This window comes from Mustelus asterias, chromosome 23, assembly GCF_964213995.1.
Source record: "Mustelus asterias chromosome 23, sMusAst1.hap1.1, whole genome shotgun sequence".
In the NCBI taxonomy this organism is placed as follows: Eukaryota; Metazoa; Chordata; class Chondrichthyes; order Carcharhiniformes; family Triakidae; genus Mustelus; species Mustelus asterias.
The window spans coordinates 34,732,564-34,754,762 of NC_135823.1; the positions used below are offsets into that span (position 1 = coordinate 34,732,564).

At 41.9% G+C, this 22,199-nt stretch overlaps 1 protein-coding gene across 3 annotated transcripts in view; it reads left to right on the forward strand.

Annotated features, from left to right (window-relative positions):
* usp22 (ubiquitin specific peptidase 22) overlaps positions 1–22,199 on the forward strand; it is a 99,812-nt gene that overhangs the window by 47,301 nt on the left and 30,312 nt on the right. For 2 of the 3 annotated variants that reach the window (XM_078240245.1, XM_078240246.1), the window contains exons 2-3: positions 1,319–1,451; positions 20,371–20,484. In XM_078240245.1, the coding sequence (XP_078096371.1) occupies positions 1,319–1,451; positions 20,371–20,484 (247 nt within the window). Of the gene's footprint in view, positions 1–668; positions 714–1,318; positions 1,452–20,370; positions 20,485–22,199 lie in introns of those variants that run through there. The other variant, XM_078240247.1, reaches the window with a different exon arrangement.

Consider the following 22,199-nt stretch of genomic DNA (forward strand, 5'->3'; position numbering starts at 1 on the left):
ACCCTATTTGTCCTTTCTGCTAGAACACTGGTCCAAGATCAGTTCAGGTGAAGACCATCCCAACGTACAGATCCCTCCTGTTCCAATACTGATGCCATTGCCCCATGAAATGGAGCCCCTCTTTCCCGCACCACTCCTTTAGCTACATGTTTACTTCCCTAATTTTTTCATCCCTGTGTCAATTCGCACGTAGCTTGGGTAGTAATCCAGAGATTATAACTCCTAGTGCCTGATGATAATCCCCAAACAGGCCCTCTTTCCCAGTCTTGGCCTCTGACCTGCTGTGGCACTTATAATATTTATATGGCTGTTCCAGTTCAGTTTCCGGAGCGTGGTAACTCTCAAGATGTTGATAGTGGGTGATTAGATGATGCTAATGCCGTTGAATGTCAAGGAAGTAGTTGAGTTCTCTCTCTGATGGTAGTTATTAACTGGCACTTATGTGGTGTGAATGTTACTTGCCAACTATCAGCCCAAGTCTGGCTGCATGTGGACATGGAATACTTCTGTAACTGAGCAGCACGCACATTGTGCAATCATCAGCAAGCATGCCCACTTCTGACCTCATGATGGAGGGCGGGTCTTTGAAGCAGTTGAAGATGGTTGGGCCTTGGGTATTGTCCTGAGGAACCTTGGACACTGTCCTTAGGAGCAATGTCCTGGGGCTGAGATGATTGGCCTCCAACAACACCAGTTGATTTTCTTTGTGAAAGGTATGACCGCGTCCAGTGGAAAGTTTTTCCATTGATTGACTTCAATTTTGTCAGGGTTCTTGATGCCACAATAGGTCACGGCTGCCATGACATCCAGCGCAGCCGTTAACACCTTGTCTCCTTGAGTTAGGCTGTTTTGTTCCTGTTTGGACCAGGTCTGCAATGAGGTCAGGAGCTGAGTGGCTTTGGCAGAACCCAAACTGTGCATCAGTGACAGGTTATTGCTGAAATCCTTACCAGTTATTGTATCCTCAAAAGGCTCAAAGTAAGGGCTGATTTTTAATTTTTAGGTCTGTGATTCATGTGATTATTTGTAAATTGATTTATTGCTGATAGTTTGAAGCAAGCAAGTGCAATTCTTAATGTGTATGCAGCTTTATGGAATTTTACAACCTATTCATTGAAGACTTTTAGGAAAAAGAAACACTCATTGCTATGGATTGCAATTTTACTTGTGCTTTGCAATGTTACCTGTCCCTAAATGCAAAGGGATACAGGTCATATGAAGTGTTGATTTGTATATTGCTTGTGTGAAATAATGCCATGTCCTGGCTGTGGTGGTTGTTCCAACAATGCTTACCCTCCTATATGTGTTTTTTTTTCAGGCAAAATCCTGCATTTGCCACATGTGTGGCGCTCACCTCAACCGACTCCATTCCTGCCTGTATTGTGTCTTCTTTGGCTGTTTTACTAAGAAACACATACACGAGCACGCAAAGTCCAAGCGCCACAACTTAGGTAAGCGTTACCTTGTCTTTCATTAGAGGCAGCTTCAATAGAAGTGGTCATTTCGTTGTAGTATCTGTTAGGACATTGTTGCCTCCAATTAGATCACTTCCTACTTAAAACTAACAACCTTCCAACTTTTATACAGCGATTTATAATGTTGATATATAATTTGACTCTTTAATGGGATGTCTTGAGTTCTATAAAAGTAAAAGTCTGCCGATACTGTAAATCTGAAATAAAAACAGAAAATGCTAGAAAATCTCAGCAGGTCTTGCAGCATCTGTGGAGGGAGAAGCAGAGTTATAATTTTGAATGCAATATGACTTCTTCAGATCTCTCGGGGTTCCAAAGAAGTCATGGTGGCCTCAAAATGTTATCTGTTTCATGTTGGACTCAAAATGTTAACTCTTTCTCTCTCCTCAGATGCTGCAAGACCTGTTGAGTATGTCCAGCATTTTCTGTTTCAATATCTTAAATTCTACTTCAGGCCAATGCTAACGATGAAATAGTTTTTTCACTTTTTATATGAATCTGTCCCGGTAGAGGAAGTTAATTTATACAGCAAAGAAGATTAAAGCTCACCAAACATAATAGAATGGGCCATTGTTAGATAAAGGTTTGCGCTTGCAGCTTGACCATATATCCTTCCTGCCTCTTACTGAATTAAAAAGATGCATTTTCCCAGTGATGGGTATTGGGGAACCCAGAGGCAGTGAAAATGCAGGACAAGGGAATTACAGTAACGGAAAAAGATTGAAAGGAAATAAAAGAGGGGAAAAGGATGAATTTGAAGAAAATGTGTTGTATTTCATTTAATAAACTAACAATATAAATAGCTTCACAATGCCGCCCAACTTTTATCAGATCTACCTCCTACTCTTCAGTGTTGAATTGGGGCAAGCCAGTATGGTTGCCAAATATATCCAAATATATTTTTTATAGCCAGCTCTGCCTGTGAGTTAGACTGCAAGTTAGCAAGGATACTGGTGGACGGCATTTGTTCAGGTAATTCTGGAAATGTTGAGGACTGTAAAACTGGGCTGAATGTCAGAAACTAGTCACTGGCCAGAATTTTCCAGCTGTTCATGCTCTGCCGCCGCTATAAATGAGGACAGAGAATTTGGTGCTCAGTGGGACCAGAAAATCCCACCAGCATGAATGGCCGGAAAATTCCACCCGGTGCTTTGGTATCCTGTACACTCCAATATTGGTAGTGTTATAGCTGTCTCTATTGTACACTATTTTAAGGGTTAAGTGTTTTGGTTTCCGTTTCAGCTTATTTTAGTATCTGTGTGTTTGCAAACATGCTTGATCTTTTGACACAAATGAGCAGCTTTTAGCAGTAAGTAGGCCCTCAGGTTGCTATGGAGAAAATTTCTGAGGGTGGCGCTATACTCCAAAAGGAAAATTGGTGGTTTGTTTTTCTTGGGGAAAATGTAAGGGGCTGCAGATATCCAGCCTGCTGTATTTAACCAGATAATTAAATTCTGTACAGTTAGAGAGGAAAACAGGGAGTTTTATAGAATTGGGTAGGACCATATAGTTCTGTAAAGAGAGAAGTCCAGCTATGGAATAGATGTCAAGAGTGTGTCTGGGAGTCATGCCGTGTGACCATCATTGCGACTTGGACCAGAGATCGTAGGAACACACCATAGACCTGAGCTGTGACCTCGGTGGTCAGATCTGAAGAAAAAGAAACTGCCTCCTGAGTGCGAGTATATTTAAAAGCCGATTGGAGTGAAAGCCACAGTAAAACAGTTAAGCTGGGCTAAGTCTGTTTGAATGAGTTTTAGCTAGAATTTCTTTTTTTTTAGAATCATTACCTTATTTACCCAATGTACCCAGTTATTATTCCTTTGTTTTATTTTAGTTTGTATGATAAATGGTCTTTTGGTGTTTCAATTTAAACATGGCAGTCCTGCCACTTATTTCCTTTCCCAGGGTTTTTCCATGTGTTGTATTCTTTGATTATGGTCTATCCAGTCAGATCCTAAGTGTAGCCATACCATGGGTAGTGAATTGAAAAGCATTAACTCTTTAAAACAGCCATTACATTGCGATTATTATCTGTTCTATTATTAGTAGGTTTCTGCCCCGCTTGTCGTCCTCCTTTTTTTTCCTTATTGCCACCTTCAAATCTTTGTCTTTATTCTTTAAAATATTTGTTCAATTTCATTTTAGCTAGTATTGATTGTGTCTCAGTAGCCACTTGTGGTGTAGCATTCTGTATTCCAATGATTCTTCTGCAAAAAAATTCAAATATCTTGGGGTGATTCTGACTCAGTCCTTTCATCGGTTGTGAAATATTCCAAATTTTTAGTCTTGCTTTATAATAATGTTTTGTTCCCTGTATCATTCCAATTAACTTTTACTGTGCCTTTTCATATAACTTCATATCCTTTATGATTTCAAAAACAATTCCATTACAGTCGTCATAAACTATTGTCATATTTTGTACATTTTAGATGTAGTAAATGTTTTAGTCCAATGTTCATTAATTTCAAACCGTCCTTTGGACTCGCCCAAAGTAAGACTAACTGGCTTGTAATTTTCTGATATTCATTTCTCTCCTCCATTTTCAAAGATTTTTGGAAAAGTAAGCTTGGTGAATGAACTGTCTCCTTCACTCTTTGGATGTGATTTAAAAACATTTTTTTTTTCCAATATCTTTTCAAATAGCTTCTTTTGCGTATTCATCCCCATCAGTGGCTCTTCGTAAGTGAGTTCATTGGTGTATTTTGGACAGTTTCTTAGAACCAACCAGGAAACAGACTGCTATAGACTTGTACCAAGCAATGAGACAGGACAATTTCATGACCTCCAAGTAAAGGGAAAAGTAAAAATAACATAGAATTTCATATTTGGTTTGAGGGTGAGAAACCTGGATTTGAAACTTACTCTTAAATAAAGGCAATTGCAGAGGTATATAGGCAAGAGGTGAGGTTTATAGACAAATGTTGTGTAAAGTGGACTGATGTTAGATAAGTAGTGGCAGAGGTTTAAGCTGCTATTTCATAAATCATCAAAGGTATATTTTATTGGAGAGAGAGAGAGACTCTGCAAGAGGGATGAAACGGCTGTGACTAATTAAGGACATTAGGGATAGTATCAAATTGAAAGGAATGGTGTACAATATTAATGTTAAGACAGAGATTGGGAAGCTTTAGAAAGCAGCAAAGGATTAATAAAGGATAAATTAAAATGTGAGTGATCTAGCAATATAAAATCAGACAGTAAGAGTTTTTAATATGTATATAAAAAGGCAGTAGCTAAAATAAGCATTGATCCCTTGGAGGATGAAACTGAGTAATTAATGATGGGAAAAGAGGAAATGACAGACACTTGAACAAGTATTCTGTATCAGTCTTCATGATGGAAACACTAAAAGCACCCAAGTAATGGTAGAAAACGGAGGGAGAAATTTATCACTCTTGCTAGAGACGAAGTACTAAGAAAACGGAGTAAATACTGACATGTTCACTCAACCTTCATCCTCGGGACTTAAAAGAAGTGGCTGCAGAGGAAAAAGTGGATACGTTGGTTGCAATCTTCCAAAATCCTCTTGATTCAGGGAAGGCCCCAGTGAGTGGAAAATGGCAAACATAACAGTCCAATCAAGAAAGGAGAGAGACAAAAAGTAGGAAACTATAGGCCAGTTGATTTGACATCTATCATTGCCAAAATGCTGGAATCCATTATTGAGAAAGCAGTTGGAGGACATTTGGAAAAGCATATTTAACTGAGCAGAGTCAACATGGAAATTGTGTTTGACAGATTTATTAGAGTCCTTAGAGAATGGTAACAAGCGGTGGGTAAAGGGGAGCCAGGTAGATGTAGTCAATTTGGATTCCCAAAAGACATTTGACAAGGTGATGCACAAACTTTACTGCACAAGATAAGAGCTTGTTGTGTTGGAGATATATTAGCATGGTAGAGGATTAATTAAGTAACAGGAAACCGAGTCAGGATAAATGGCTCATTTTAAAGTTGGCAAACTAACTTGTAGAGTGATGCTGGGGCCTCACCTATTTAAATCTATATTAATGACTTGGATGAAGGGATCAACTGTATAACCAATCTTCTTGATGACGAAGTGGTGCAAGAAAGAAAAGTTGTGAGATGGATATAAAGATTGTGCAAAGGGATATAGGTGGGTTAAGTGAGGGGGCAAAAAATTGGCAGATGGAGTGTAATGTGGGAAAATGTAAGATTGTCTGCTTTGGCAGGAAGAATAAATTTTTTTTTATTTAAATGGAGAGAAACTGCAGAATGCTGCAGTAAATGGGGACCTGAATGGCCTTGTACGGGGATCAGTTAGCATGCAGACAGAAGCAATTCGGAAAACAAATGGAATGTTGGTTTATTGCAAGGATGGAGGAGTACTATATAAAGGGAGGAAAATCTTACTGCAAATGCACAGGGCATTGTTGAGACCACACCTAGAGTACTGTAAAGTTTTGGCCCTCTTGTTTAAGGATAAAGTTGCATTGCCAGCAATTCAGAGTAGGTTCATTAGGTTGATGGAATGAAGGGGTTACTTTATGAGGAAAGATTGAGTAGATTGGGCCTATATTCAAGCATGGAGAAGAGAGCCGATCTCGTGAGGTGTGAGTGACTGCCCTTGACATGAAGGCAACATTTCATCAAATGTGGCATCAAGAAGGCATAGCAAAATTGAAGTCAGTGAGAATTGGAGAAAGTTCTCCGGTGGTTGGAGTCATACCCGACACAAAGGAAGATGGTTGTGGTTGTTGGAGGTCAATCATTTCAATTTCAGAGCATCACTGCAGGAGTTCCTCATGGTAGTGTTATAACCATCTTCAACCGCTTCGCCAATGGCGTTCCCACCATTAAAAGGTCAGAAGTGGGAATGTTCGCTGATGATTGTGTAATATTCATCACCGTTCGTAACTCAGAAAATGAAGCAGTCCATGTCCAGATGCAGAAAGATTTGGACAACATTCAGGCTTAAGCTGATAATTAGCAAGTAACATTTATACCAAAGTGCAAGCCAATGACTATCTCCAACAAGAGCAAATGGAACAAGATGTATGGTATATTCCTGTGTGTACAAATAAAGCACAACAACATTATGGGCGGCACGGTAGCACAGTGGTTAGCACTGCTGCTTCACAGCTCCAGGGACCTGGGTTCGATTCCCGGCTTGGGTCACTGTCTGTGTGGAGTTTGCACATTCTCCTCGTGTCTGCATGGGTTTCCTCCGGGGGCTCCGATTTCCTCCCACAGTCCAAAGATGTGCGGGTTAGGTTGATTGGCCATGCTAAAATTGCCCCTTAGTGCCCTGAGATGCGCAGGTTAGAGGGATTAGCGAGTACTATATGTAGGGATATGGGGGTAGGGCCTGGGTGGGATTGTGGTCGGTGCAGACTCGATGGGCTGAATGGCCTCTTTCTGTACTGTAGGGTTTCTATGATTTCTATGATTTCTACATATTCCTATTTCTTCATGAGTGAGAGTCGTTAGTTTTGTTTTGGAAATTTTTATCTCTAAACTTCACTCGTGGTCACAAATCTTGATCCACTTCTCGTGCTCTACTATTGTACAATATTTGTATAATACTGCAGTACTTCCTGCAATGCACTGACAGCACAACTGCAGTGTATCATTATACTACAGTATTATGCAAACATTATTGTTCAGTAATCCACAATCTCTGTAGTTTTTTTAATGGGATATTGTAACCCAAGGTAAGATTCCCTGATGCTTGGGAGTGCTTCTTTAGAAACTGGGGACCCATATCTAGGGATTTCCCAATTTGTCAAGATGAATGGATATAAAATTACAGGCTACAAGCCAATAATTATCTGAGACTTGCTTGGAGCATAGAATCATCCCTGTAGTGTACTGCACATACTAAACGCAGCCTATGTGTGGATTGGTGCATTGTTGTGTTGAAAATTGAAGTGTGACTACCAGGAGGGAAGCACACAGCGTGCTTGTATTCAGAAGATTTCTGTGCCACTCTTTTTGTTTTCAAGCTTGGGGGTTAGAAAATGTTTTCTGAATTCTTTTTCGATAACGCTGGACACACTTTTCTTTATGCGCTCTTCTGTTACAGCTGCAAATCAAACAGCTACAATTTGGAATATGTTGTGGGGAGGTGGGAAATGGTTTGAAGGAAGTTCAGCTGGTATCTTGTTCACCATTCTCCTGAGTGCCTGTCTAATTTTCTTTCCATCTGGAATAAAGAAGGCACTTGCATTTATCTAGTGCCTTTCAAGATACTGGAATGGTCCAAAGTGCCAATTAAGTAATTATGAAGAATAATTATAGTCTGCCACATTTCCTATATTACAACAATATTGTGTTCATCAAGGTCCCACAAAGAACAATGTTATAATGATCAGACAATCTGTTTTAGTGATGTTGGTTCAGGGATAAATAGTGAATGGGATACCTCCAGCCCAAACTTGACTTTGATAGTGCCATGGGCTATTTTGTCTACCTGGAAGTGTAGCTGGAGCTTCAGTTTAAATTTTCACCTGAAAGGCTATACTTGTCCCATGTGGCAACTCCGCAGTAGTGTGCGTGTGTGTGCGCGTGTGTTGGTGGGGAGAATGTGAATAAAAAAATTTCGGTTCTGTTTATTCATTATTGGAGATTAGATGGTCATTCATTTCAATGTCATCTGTGCTAGCTTGCTCTGTGCAAAAGCAGATGTTATATTTGCTTTTGCAGGCAGCAGCAGTGACCATACTTAAAGTGATTCATTGTTTTGTGAATATTGATCACCTTGGAGAAGTTGAAAGACAAGGTGTTAAAATATGCAAGTCCTTTGATGTTGCTGGGTCTTGTGGAATGGAAGGATTTTGTTCAATGACTCAGCAAGACACTAATCATTCAGCTATGTGCCAAATATTGATGCCAACTGAAGCTGATGACCAGATTTGCAAGGAACTCAAATGGCACTTTAATAAAATAATCATTGGGTATTAAAATACATTTTAATACAACTTAAAGATTTCTGCTTTCAATTTTTTTAGTGGCAGGTTTCTTATCCTTTCTAGAAAGTGATCTTGACGCTTACCCTGAAATTCCAGCCATTTCTTTGGCATCACAGCTAACAACTTGGACTGCAATCCTACGTAGTGCAATGTGCAGGAGCAACTTGTTTTATTGCCATTGTCATATCTTTGGCATTATGTGGAGTAGTCGGATGCTCTATGATATACTACGTATATGTTCCGTCTGGCACAAATGTAAGTCAGGAAATGTGGCCAAACCATGGTTTACAAGGGAAATTAGATATTGTATTAGATCCAAGGAAGAGGCGTACAAATTGGCCAGAATTGGGAGCAGTTTAGAATCTAGCAAAGGAGGACCAAGGGATTGTTTAAGAAGAGAAAAACAGAATACAAGAGTAAGCTGCAGGGAACATAAAAACTGACGGTAAAGGTATGTGAAGAGAAAAAGATTGAAGACAAAATGCCAGTCCCTTACAGTCAAAAACAGGGGAATTTATAATGGGGAACAAAGAAATGGCTGACTAACTAAATACATACTTTGGCTCTGCCTTCACAAAGGAGGACATAAATAACATATCAAAGATGTTGGGAACACAGCGTTTAGTGAGAGGGAGGAACTGAAGGAAATCAGTATTAGCAGTGAAATGGTGTTGGGGAAATTGATGGGATTGAAGGCTGATAAATCCCCAGGGTCTGATAATCTACATCCCAGAGTACTTAAGTGGCCCAGGAAATAGTGGATGCATGGTAGTCATCTTCCAAGATTCTATAGACTCTGGAACAGTTCCTACAGATTGGAGAGTAGCTAATGTAACCCCACTATTTAAAAAGGGAGGCAGAGAGAAAACGGAATTACAGACCAGTCAGCCTGATGTCAGCAGTAGGGAAATTCTAGAGTCAATTTTAAAAGATTTTATAGCAGGGCACTTGGTAAACTGATCAAATCTGACAGAGTCAGCATGGATTTATGAAATGGAAATCATGCTTAATAAATCTACTGGTATTCTTGAAGGGTGCAGCCAATAGACTTGATGAGGGGGAGCCAGTGGATGTGGTTTAATTGAATCTTCAGAAGACTTTCGACAATGTCCCACAAAAACAGATTAACGTGTGAAACTGGAGGTAATGTTAAGGACCAGATCAGAAACTCCAAGGTATGTTATGAAGTTAGCCTAACGTTTTACATTTGATTTTGGCATTAGGGTGAGCATAAAGTGTTTCACTCCACGTATAATTCAAGTGACTCACTAGGAAGCTTTTATCAAAACGAGCTTTTTTAAGATGACAGAATATAACAAAAAGAATTAGCATAACTTTCCAATTAAAATACTTAAAACATGTCAAAGTATTCTTAACAGCCAGCTATCTATTGTTCCAATTTCAGTGTCCTCACATAGACATAAATCCCTTCTTTAGAATTAGTTAGCACAGGGAACAAAATGCTTAGGTGGCTACTCAAATTCTGGCCTTTTAACACCTTTGGTGAGTGATCCAGACAGACGCTTGTCTTCTAATTCTCATGTAGAAAATTCAAGAGAGCTCTGCCTCTAAACAGTATAATCTCAGAGAAAGAGATTTATTTCCTAGTAGATTGAAGTCTCAAGACCACAGAGAGAGCAAGAGATAGAGAACGATCTCTCTCTCTCAAAATCCCAAAAATCAGACTGCCTGGAGTTCTCTGTGAAAGCCTAGCCCAGTCATATAATCTTACCTGTCAATCAACTTCATGGAGACTTATTCTGCAATATCCCAGGGGAAAACACAAAACAACAGAACCCTAGTTCAGATTAAAGCAAACATTGTAGCAATTATGTTGCCACAATAACAAGAGCGCTACAATCATACAAGGCATTGGTGAGGCCACACCAGGAATATTCTGTGCAGTTTTGATCTGAGGAAGGATGTTCTTGCTATTGAGTGCAGAGAAGGTTTACCAGACTGATTCCTAGGGTGGCAGGACTGACGTATGAGGAGAGGTTGAGTCGGTTAAGCTTGTGCACTCTGGAGTTTAGAAAAATGAGCGGGGGGGTGGGGGGGGGAGAATCTCCTGGAAACCTATAAAATTCTAACGGGACTAGACAGTGTAGATGCAGGAAGGATGTTTCCGATGGTGGGGGTGTCCAGAACCGAAGTCATAGTCTAAAGATAAGGGTAAACGTATTAGGATTGAGATGAGGAGGAGTTTCGTCACTCAGAGTGGTAAGCCTGTGAAACTCACTACCACAGAAAGCAGTTGAGGCCAAAACATGAATGTTTCCAAGAAGGATTTAGATATAGCTCATGGGGCGAAGGGATCAAAGAATATGGGTGGAAGGCGGGATCAGGCTATTGGATTTGGATGACCAGCCATGATCATTGTGAATGGTGGAGTAGGCTTGAAGGACTGAATGGTCTACTTCTGCTTCTATTTTTCTATGTTACTACAGTTGTGAATGATGTGTGGGGCCTGTTGTAGCGTTGTTAAATTCTACCACTAGTGTGATTTTCTTAAATGGTTCCTATATCAATGTGTGGATTTAATCTAGAACTGGCCAGTTTGTTCTCCAGCTGTTGAGTGAACTGCATAAGGTTGTGCTTTTCTTAAATGTGGAATTCTGTGGAGTTAAACATAATATAGGCTTGAATGTTGACGTGTAGAAGCACTGTTGCTGTGGTAATGTGTGGAAGTCCTGTTTCCTTGGAAACACTTGAAACATTTGTAAAGGAAATAGGAATCAAGATGGCCTGAAGTGAAATAGTCAGGGCACCCTTGAACTCCAGGTACCAAATAGAAATAAATAATATATTTACAAAGGAGAGTGTAAACTTGAATGATAGCAAAATTCTATTACAAAATCAGAATGCTGCAGATTCCAGAAATCTGAAGTAAAAAGAGGGAATGCTGAAAATATTTGGCAGCTCTATGGACTTGAAAAGAATTAACATTTCAGGTCTGTGGTCTTTCATCAGTATTGAGCAACATTAGAAATGTAATAGATTTTGAGGATGTGAAAGAGTGCAAGAACAACAAAAGAGATGGTTAGTGTTAGGGTGGCGGCAGGACCGATTAAATGATCATAGAATCATAGAAACTCTACAGTACAGAAAGAGGCCGTTCGGCCCATCGAGTCTGCACTGACCACAATCCCACCCAGGCTCTACCCCCATAATCCCTACATATTTACCCACTAAGCCCTCTAACCTACGCATCTCAGGGCACTAAGGGCAATATTTAGCATGGCCAATCAACCTAACCCGCACATCTTTGGACTGTGGGAGGAAACCGGAGCACCTGGAGGAAACCCACGCAGACACGAGGAGAATGTGCAAACTCCACACAGACAGTGACCCAAGCCGGGAATCGAACCCAGGTCCCTGGAGCTGTGAAGCAGCAGTGCTAACCACTGTGCTACCGTGCTGTGCATGGTAAAAGGTTTCATTGTACAAAAGTCAAAGGGAGCGGTAATGAGCCAAGTGAAGAAACAAAAGATGTCTCAAACAAAACAGAAAATGCAGGAAAATCTCAGCAGGTCTGATAGCATCTGTGGGGAGAGAATAGAGCCAACGTTTCAGTTCTGGGTGACCCTTCGTCAGAGCTCTGCTATATTTTGCTTTTATAAAAGATGTCTCTCGATGTGGTGACAAGCTAAATTGCAGGTATACCCCCCCCCCCCCCCCCCCCCCCATGATTGATGGTGGGTTTGATTATCTGCCCTCATCCCTTCCAGAACCATGACAGAGTCCTTCTTGTCCTATCTTTCCACCCCACCAGCCTCTATTCAAAGGATCATCCTCCAACTCTTGCATGATGCCACCACGAAGCACATATCTACACCTCACCACCCACAGTCAGCATACCACAGGGACCACTCCTTATGTGATGCTTTGGTTCACTTCTCCATCTCCAGCTCCCCATCTCCTTTCCAGAGCATCTTCCCCTGCAACTGCAGAAGGTAGAACACCTGCCCCTTTACCACCTTCCTCCCTCACCGTTGAAGGCCACAAACACTCCTTTCCGGTTTAGCAGCATTTCACTTGCACCCTCTTCGATTTGGTCTACTATATTCACTGCTCCAATGTGGTCTCCTCTACACTGAGGATACTAAATGTAGACAGGGTGACTGCTTTGTGGAACACCTTCGCTCAACCCGCGAGCATGATCCCAACCTTCCTGTAGCTTGACACATCAACTCAGCATCTTGGACTCATGCCCACATGTCTGTCCTTGGCTTGCTGCAATGCTCCAGTGAAGCCCAATGCAAGCTGGAGGAGCAGCATCTCCTCTTCTGATTAGGCACATTACAGTCCTCAGGACTCAACATTGAGTTTAACAACTTTAGACTGTGATTTTCTTTCCTCCATCTTACTCCCTTTATAAAAGAGAATTCCTTTTTTTGTCTCTCTGCAAACAAACCGTCCCCAAACTGGGCCATCTGTCACTTGCTCTTCAGTTTGCTGATGATTTTAAATACCTGTATCAAATCTCCTCTTAGCTGCTTTCTCTCCAAGAAGAATAGTCCCAACTTCTCCAGTGTATCCTCATAACTGAAGTTTCTCATATCCTGGACCAATTTTGTAAATCTCTTCTGCAATCTGTCCAATGTGTTCACATCCTTCCTATAGTGTGGCACCCAGAACTGTACAAAATCCAGCTGAAGTCTAACTATCTTATACAACTTCCTCCTCGATCTTGTAGCAAATGCTCCGATTAATAAAACCCAGGATAGTGTATACTTTAACTGCTACCTTCAATGATCTATGCACATGTACATCCAGGTCCCTCTGCTCCTGCACCCTTTTAAGAATTGTACCTCTTATTTTATAATCGTCAGTACATGTTCTTCCTGCCAGAATGAATCACTTCATGTTTCTCCATGTTGAACTTCAGCTGCCACCTATCTGCCCACTCCATCAGCTTGTCTATGTCCTTTTGAAGTTCAATACCATCCTCTTCACCATTTACAATTCTTCCAAGTTTTGCATCATCTACAAACTTTGAAATTGTTCCCTGCGCGCCAAGATCTTGATCACTAATATAAATCAGGAAAAGCAAGGGTCCAAATACCGACCCCGAGGAACACCAGTACAAGCCTTCCTCCAGCCTGAAAAATATCTGTTGACCATTATTCCTTGCTCCCCATTACTTAGTCAATTTTGTATCCACTGCAATGATCCTTTTATTCCATGAGCAGTAAGTTTTGTCACAAGTCTGTCATGTGGCACTGTGCCTTTTGAAAGTCCATGTACGCTACAGCAACATCATTACCATCATTGACCCTTTCTGTTACCTCCTCAAAAATGTCCAGCATGTTAGTTAAATCATGATTTCCTCTTTAGAAATCCATGCTAGCTGTTCCGAATCAATCTGCATTTTTCCATGTGATTACTAATTCTATCCCAAATAATTGTTTCTAAAAGCTTTCCTGCCCGCAAAATTAAACTGTTCTGTAATTGCTAGAGCTATCCTTGCAACCATTTTTGAACAAAGGCGTAGTGCTTGCAGTTCTCCAGTCCTCTGGTACTTCCCTTGAGTCTAGGAAAGATTATGGCCAGCGCCCCTGCAATTTCCACACTCTTCCTTCAGTATCCTTGGATGCACCTCATCTGGTCCTGGTGCCTTGTCAACTTTTTAAGTACTGACAGTTTATCTAACACTTCATCTTTATCAATTTTGAACCCTTCCAGTGACAGAGTTTCCTCCTCTGTCACCATGGCCTGGATAGCATCTACCTCCTTGGTAATGACAGATGCAAAGTATTCATTTAATACCTCAGCCATGCCCCCTGCCTCCTTAACTCCATTAAGCAGTTAATACAATATACACTTTCCTGGGTTTTAGATTCCTTTTTAGGTCCCTAATTTGCCCTTCTCTTCCTCTTGTACCTATAGGAGGCTTTGGAATTCTCATTTATGTTAGCTACCATTGTTTCCTGATGATCCCTCGTCGCTTCTCTAATATGCTTTTCACCTTCCTTCTGAATCGTCTCTCTTTCTCTTGATTTCTCAATTGTATTTTCTACCTGACACTTGCCATAAGTGCCCTTTTTCTTCTTTATCTTAGTATCTATCTTCTTTTTCATCCAGGGGACTCTGGATTTGTTAATGCTACTTTTCTCTTTTGAGGGAATATACCTTGTGTGCCCGAAACATTCCTTTTTTTTGAAGGTAACCCATTCTTCAGCCACAGGTTTTTCCTGCCAATCTTTGGTTCTAGTCTATCTGACCTAACTCCGTTCTTGCCCCATTGAAATTTGTTCTCCCCCAGTTACTTATTATTTTCTTTTGTCATCTTAGGTCTTAGAATCATAGAATCCCTACAGTACAGAAGGAGGCCATTCAGCCCATCGAGTCTGGATCGACCACAATCTCACCTGGGCCCTATTCCCATAACCGCACGTCTTGTGATACGACGATCACTTTCTCCTAAATGTTTCCCTATTGGCACTTGACCTGCTTAGCCCACCTCATTTCCATGGACTAAGTCCAACAGTGCATCCTTTCTTGTTGGACTGTTCACATACAGTTATAGAAATTTGCCTGAACACAATATAACCGCACTTGCCCCTCTCTGCCCTTTATTCCACCACTGTTCTAGTCTACATTTTGGTAATTAAAGTCCCCCATTAGAACTACTCTATAATGTTTGCATCCCTCTATAATTTCCCTGCAGATTTGTTCCCCTACATACTTCTCACTATTGTACTTTTTTTGTTCCTTAGCTTTAGCCAAATTGATTCTGTCCTTGAACTTTCTGGGACATCCTCTTTCTTTTAATTTTTGCAAAGCCAATGCTGAGTGGATCAGTGGACCCTAATCCATTCCCTGCTTTCTCCAAAAACCAAATTTAAATTCCAATTGAATTCAATTCAAGTGAGGCAAGCAAGATCCAAGTTGACCAAATGAGGCATTGAACCCCTTTTTGTGCTTGATCTCAGCCAAAAGGCCAAGAAGTGACATCCTCTTTCTCCAGCACTGTAATGCTTTGCTTAAACAATACCACCACCCCTCCTTTTTTTTTTACTTTCCTATCTTTTCTTTTGGACCATTGTACTAGCTCATCTGTTCACACTGTTCCATTTTAAATGAAACAACTACTTCCTGAGTCTGCCTATCTTGCCATTGTAACATTGACTTGGTAGATCCCATTGAGCTTTTCATCTGTAACTTTTGGGATTAAATTTCTCATAAAATAAATGAAGGGTTTCAGACCAGTTCTTCCAGTGAACATTGACCACCTAGATGCACGTACTTTGTAGCCAATGGCCCCTAAACTTTCCATAGCTGTGGTCTCCATGACAAGAACTCTAGCCCAGTGCTCTCTAGTTACCCGCACTTGGAGAGCTTTGTATCCCAAAGCAACACGCCATGGAGGATCCCACAAAGCATGGAGTCATCTTTCCCAGGATACATAAGCTGGAGAGTCAGTGCTACAAGACTAATGAGACTCTGGCCAAGGAGACCCAGCTTCATCAGGCGTCTGCAGGGTCTATGCTGCTGCCCCAGAACAAGCTCTATATTTGGACTGGGATAAGGTACAGGGAAGTGGGAGAGTTTTTAAGAACAATTTTTGTTGGCTTTTGTTTTCTATTAAAAATGTTGCTAAAAGGTATTCTGAATCATAGAATCCCTACAGTGCAGAAAGGGGCCATTCGGCCCATCGAGCCTGTACCGACAATCTCCAATCCAGGCCTTATCCCTGTAACCCCACACATTTACCCTGCTGATCTCCCTGTCACTAAGGGGCAATTTAACGTTGCCAATCCACCTAACCCGCACACCTTTGGACTGTGGGAGGAAACCAGAGCACCCAGAGGAAACCCACGCAGACACTGGGAGAAATGTGCAAACTCCACACAGACCGTCACCCAAGGCTGGAATTGAACCCGGGCACCCGGTGCTGTGAGGCAGCAGTGCTAACGACTGTGCCACCGTGCCGCCCCGAACACCTGGCCATTTTGGCTTTCAAAGAACAGTACAGAACAGGAACAGGCCCTTTGACCTTTCAAGCCTGTGCCGATCACGTTTACCTATCTAACCAACCGTTTGTATCCCTCTATTCACTGGGAATATGTTCCATCACCAGGCTTACTATCGGTAGCTTGTTTCAAAGTAAAATGTCAGTGGGAATTCTTTTAGCCACAAATAATGCTCTAGATAATGCCTGTAGGTAGAAATTTGTCAACATCATGGTATCATTTCCATTAAATATTGTATTTCAGTGTTTGTTCCATGTATATGGAGACTGTTCTATGTTTGTGGTTGTACCTGTAATAAGTTTTGCATTGAAACTTTTTCCAAATGCACTGTGCAGTATTTGCCTTTTTAATAGGAAAAATTCAAGAATTTAGAAGCTGAAAACAATAGAGACATTTCTATCCAAGAATCAGTTGCACTTGTTTTTCCCCATGTGCTTGCAAAGTATCTTAACTTTGACGGCATCTTTACGAAACTGTTTTTAATTTTAACGGTAAAATTTGTTTATTAGTCACAGGTAAGGGTTACATTAACACTAATGAAGTTACTGTGAAATTTCCCGAGTCGCCACAGTCTGCACCTGTTCGGGTCAATGCACCTAACCAGCATGTCTTTCAGAATGTGGGAGGAAACCGGAGCACCCGGGGGAATCCCTCGCAGACACAGGGAGAACAGACAGACAGTGACCCAAGCCGGGAATTGAACCTGGGTCCCTGGTGCTGTGAAGCAGCAGTGCTAAACACCGTGCCACAAATTGTGTATTGTGCAAATGTGCGATGTTTCAGTGAATAAAATGGTCGTTCGTGCTTAAGTTTGAAGTTTCTTTTGCTTGGGATGCTTTTGTTCACTAAGGAAAACATTTGAACTGGTAATAGTGTGTTTTACACCATATATTCAATTGTATTAGTTTTAAAAAGCTGATTTTTAATCAAAAACTTGCATGTTTTAAAGTCAAATTATTCATTTTTTGTAGTGCATGTATTAAACTATTTTTATATTGGAGATGAGAATACAGTTTTGACTCCACTTGGTGTTTTCAACAGTATGACCGTGAAGTATGGGTGAATCCATAGGATGTGTACTTTCAAACATATTCAAACAACAAAATGACTTGAGGCTTGCAGCTCTGACACAGCTGGCTGGCTTTTTTTCCTAGATGCAAGCAATAAAAATAGCGCGATATTGTTTCTTGCACACTACCTTAATAATAATTTGTTAGTTTATTGCGATTGATGCATTAGTTTACCTTCCAACCTTTTTTAGTGTATAATCCGTTAACAACTAGATGGCAATATCTTCCAGGTCTCCCTGCTTCATCCTTTTTTATGATGTGGAGATGCTTGTATTGGACTGGGATAAACACACTGAGAAGTCTCACAACACCAGGTTTAAAGTCCAACAGGTTTATTTGGTAGCACAAGCCACTAGCTTTTGGAGCACTGCCCTTTCATCAGGTGAGTGGGAGTTCTGTTCACAAACAGGGCACATAAAGACACAAACTCAATTTGGAGTACTGGAGTCTTTACAGGTAATCCAGTCTTAAAGGTACAGACAATGTGAGTGGAGAGAGGGTTAAGCACAGGTTAAAGAGATGTGTATTGTCTCCAGCCAGGACAGTTAGTGAGATTTTGCAAGCCCAGGCAAGTCGTGGGGGGTTACAGATAATGTGACATGAACCCAAGATCCCGGTTGAGGCCGTCCTCGTGTGTGGAACTTGGCTATCAGTCTCTGCATTGTCGTGTCGTGAAGGCCGCCTTGGAGAATGCTTACACGAAAATCAGAGGCCGAATGCCCGTGACCGCTGAAGTGTTCCCCAACAGGAAGAGAACACTCTTGCCTGGTGATTGTCGAGCGGCATTCATTCATCCGTTGTCGTAGCGTCTGCATGGTCTTCCCAGTGTACCATGCCTCGGGACATCCTTTCCTGCAGCATATCAGGTAGATAACGTTGGCTGAGTTGCAAGTGTATGTACCGTGTACTTGGTGGATGGTGTTCTCACGTGAGATGATGGCATCCGTGTCGATGATCTGGCACATCTTGCAGAGGTTGTTGTGGCAGGGTCGTGTGGTGTCGTGGTCACTGTTCTCCTGAAGACTGTGGACAATGGTCTGTTTGAGGTTGTGCGGTTGTTTGAAGGCAAGAAGTGGGGGTGTGGGGATGGCCTTGGTGAGATGTTCATCTTCACCGATGACATTTGAAGGCTCCGGAGAAGATGTCGTAGCTTCTCCACTCCGGGGACATACTGGACGACAAAGGGTACTCTGTCCACTGTGTCCCGTGTTTGTCTTCTGAGGAGGTTGGTGCGGTTTTTCGCTGTGGCGCGTTGAAACTGTCGATCGATCGACAGTGCCTACGCGCCACAGCGAAAAACTGCACCGATCTCCTCAGAAGACAAACACGGGACACGGCGGCGGACAGAGTATCCTTTGTCGTCCAGTACGTCCTCAGAGCGGAGAAGCTACAACATCTTCTCCGGAGCCTTCAACATGTCATTGATGAAGACGCAAATCTCGCCAAGGCCGTCCCCACTTCTTGCCTTCAAACAAACGCAAACAGACCATTGATCGTAGCAACCTACCAGCCTTCAGGAGAACAGTGACCACGACACCACGCAACCCTGTCGCAGCAACCTCTGCAAGACGTGCCGGATCATCGACACGGATGCCATCATCTCACGTGAGAACACCATCCACCAGGTACACGGTACATATACTTGCAACTCGGCCAACGTTGTTTACCTGATACGCTGCAGGAAAGGATGTCCTGAGGCATGGTACATTGGGGAGACCATGCAGATGCTACAACAACGGATGAATGAACACCGCTCGACAATCAGCAGGCAAGGGTGTTCTCTTCCTGTTGGGGAACACTTCAGCGGTCACGGGCATTCGGCCTCTGATCTTCGGGTAAGCATTCTCCAAGGCGGCCTTCACGACATGCAACGCAGAGACTGATAGCCAAGTTCCGCACACATGAGGACGGCCTCAACCGGGATCTTGGGTTCATGTCACATTATCTGTAACCCCCATAACGACTTGCCTGGGCTTGCAAAACCTCACTAACTGTCCTGGCTGGAGACAATACACATCTCTTTAACTTGTGCTTGGCCCTCTCTCCACTCACATTGTCTGTACCTTTAAGACTTGATTACCTGTAAAGGCTCTCATTCCAACCATTATTCTGTAAATTGAGTTTGTGTCTTTATATGCCCTGTTTGTGAACAGAACTCCCACTCACCTGATGAAGGGGCAGCGCTCTGAAAGCTCGTGGCTTGTGCTACCAAATAAACCTGTTGGACTTTAACCTGGTGTTGTGAGACTTCTCACTGTGTTCATCCTTTTTTATCCAGGGAGAATCTTTTAGGTATAGAATTTGAGCTCAAGTTGAAAATAGCCCCACCAGACCTTTGTCCTCACTGCTAACTTGAGGCAGCAACAGCCTAGTTTAAATTTAATCTCTAGGTCAAGTGGCTGCACTGTTGCTATTTATGATTGTCTGTGATCTGGCTGAGTTTAATAAAGTGACTCCACAGATGGTTCCTCAGTAGAGCCCTCATTGCTCACTAGCTGCTAAAGATACCGAATACCCTACTAATCCATGACTTCCAAATTCAGATCAGTGGAATGATTGTTTGTCCAAAGAGCATGTGGTGGGCAGATTGGCAGCAATCGTTATAATTGACAGTTCTAGAAAAGATGAGAAGTGAATACCCACTAGATGAGGTCCATTCATGTCATATTTAGTCCATGAATGGTTCTGTCTATGAAAAAATCAGTCTGAAAGTATGAGACTTGGAAAATGTTAATTCTTTAGTCAAAAAGTCCATTTTGGCATTTCAATAGCATAGGTTTAAGATGAGGTTCATCCTTTCTGGATTAGGTTCGAGTTAGTTCTGACGTGAGGTGAAGAGAATATTCTTTGAAAATGTGACAATTATTTTAATGAAAGTGTTTTAGAATTTACCCTTGGTTTTCTTTCTCTTTCCCAGCCATAGACCTCTTGTATGGAGGTATATATTGTTTTATGTGTCAAGATTATATATATGATAAAGACATGGAACAAATTGCCAAAGAAGAACAAAGAAAAGCATGGAAGTTGCAAGGTACGTGATAGAATGGCCTTTTATGTTTCAGTTCATTTTGGGGTGGGCTATAATGGATACTTTCTGCTGGGGGAAACCTTAAGGAAAACGGTCAGGAAGAATCAACCTGGTGGGAAAAAAAAATGAGAATTATTGCAGTGCTCCTCTTCTGATTCGTATAACTAAGCATAAGAAAACTAATGAGAAAGATAATTTGGCCCATTGGAGCTCATTCCTCTTATTAAACGTTCAAGTTATAGTATCTAGGAAATGTCAGCAAGATCAGAGGGATTTGGTGTGGAACAGGATACAAACAGTGGAAGTTTAGACGAGCCATATTTATGGAAGTTGGCAAACAGGAGGCTGGTGAGAAGATCACTGGTGTAATTAAATCTGGAGGTGACAAAAGGCATGGGTGGTGATTTTCGTGGCAGAAAATTTGAGATAAAATGATGCTGGATATTTTTTTTTACAGTGGAGGCAGATAATCTTTATGATAAAGAGGAGAGAGGCCTGTAATGACTCAGGAAGTCTGACTGGAAAGGGACGTGGTTTTACTTTGCATTCTGTAATAAACTACTACCGTGGTGTACACGCACACTAGTTCCTGTCTGGGACTGCAGTTCAGCAAGCCTAGTCCTTGGCATACCTTGTAAAGGACTGGCCACCAAACCTAGCTCCTTACAGCTGGGCAGACCACTGCCTGTTATCAGGGGAACCCATACTCAACAAGCCTCAAGTGGAGATCAATCAGTGATTTCCCCACAGACCTCATGGGGGTTATCTTATACCTCCACCCCCCCACCCCCGGTTCACCCTTGCTCCCATGACAGTGGGGCCTCCTTCGCCTCTTTGTGACGGATATATGAACACCTATTCTGCAAAGGGCCATTACAGGGAGCTCATTCTTGGTTGCAACCTTTGACTGGGTGTCCACCGCCTCTGTCTTCATGTCTAAGCCCGAATTTGCATCGCCCAGATGACTGGTTCTTGAATTTTTAGAGGGCGGAGTTTCTTGTCAACAGACAGTAACCCAAGGCTGGAATTGAACCCGGGTCCCTGGAGCTGTGAGGCAACAGTGCTAACCACTGTGTCACCCATGGTTCTGCAGTCTCATCAATAATTCAGTGACTGGTTCACCAGGGAATCTAGTTGCCCTGTTAAACTTGTAGCTTTGCAATGTAACAGACGGTTTAGGTTGTAGTGGTCTGGTGCCATATCTAACAATTCGTCAAAAGACTTTGAATCTGGGGCTTCTGGTTAGGTTAAACTTTTTATGATGCTGATCCTCATGTATCCCTGGAAGAAATGTCACATTTGTTTGGCGTACTGTAGCCAATCCTCCACCCCATATTCCAAGTTTCCAGTTTCTCAAACAGCGGCATTTTCAATATCTCCGTCACTGTCTTGCTGGGTTCATTGGAAGGCAAGACTGTATAAAACTTTTCTTGTTCCTCATCGCCAATGTAATGACTCGGAAAGCTCGACTGGAAACAAACATTATTTTATTACTGAATGCAAACTAATGAGTTCCAGCTGGACAGGCCACTGCATTTTACCAGGGGAACTTGTACTCAACAAGCCCCACAGGGAGATCAATCAGTGATTTCCCCATGGACCTTGTGGGGGTTATCACAGGATCAGAAATGTTCAGCTTGGGTTGAACAAATTGTGACTGTTGCAAACAGTCAGGTTCAACCTAAGATGGTAGCTGGAGAGGAGGATGCATTCAGTTT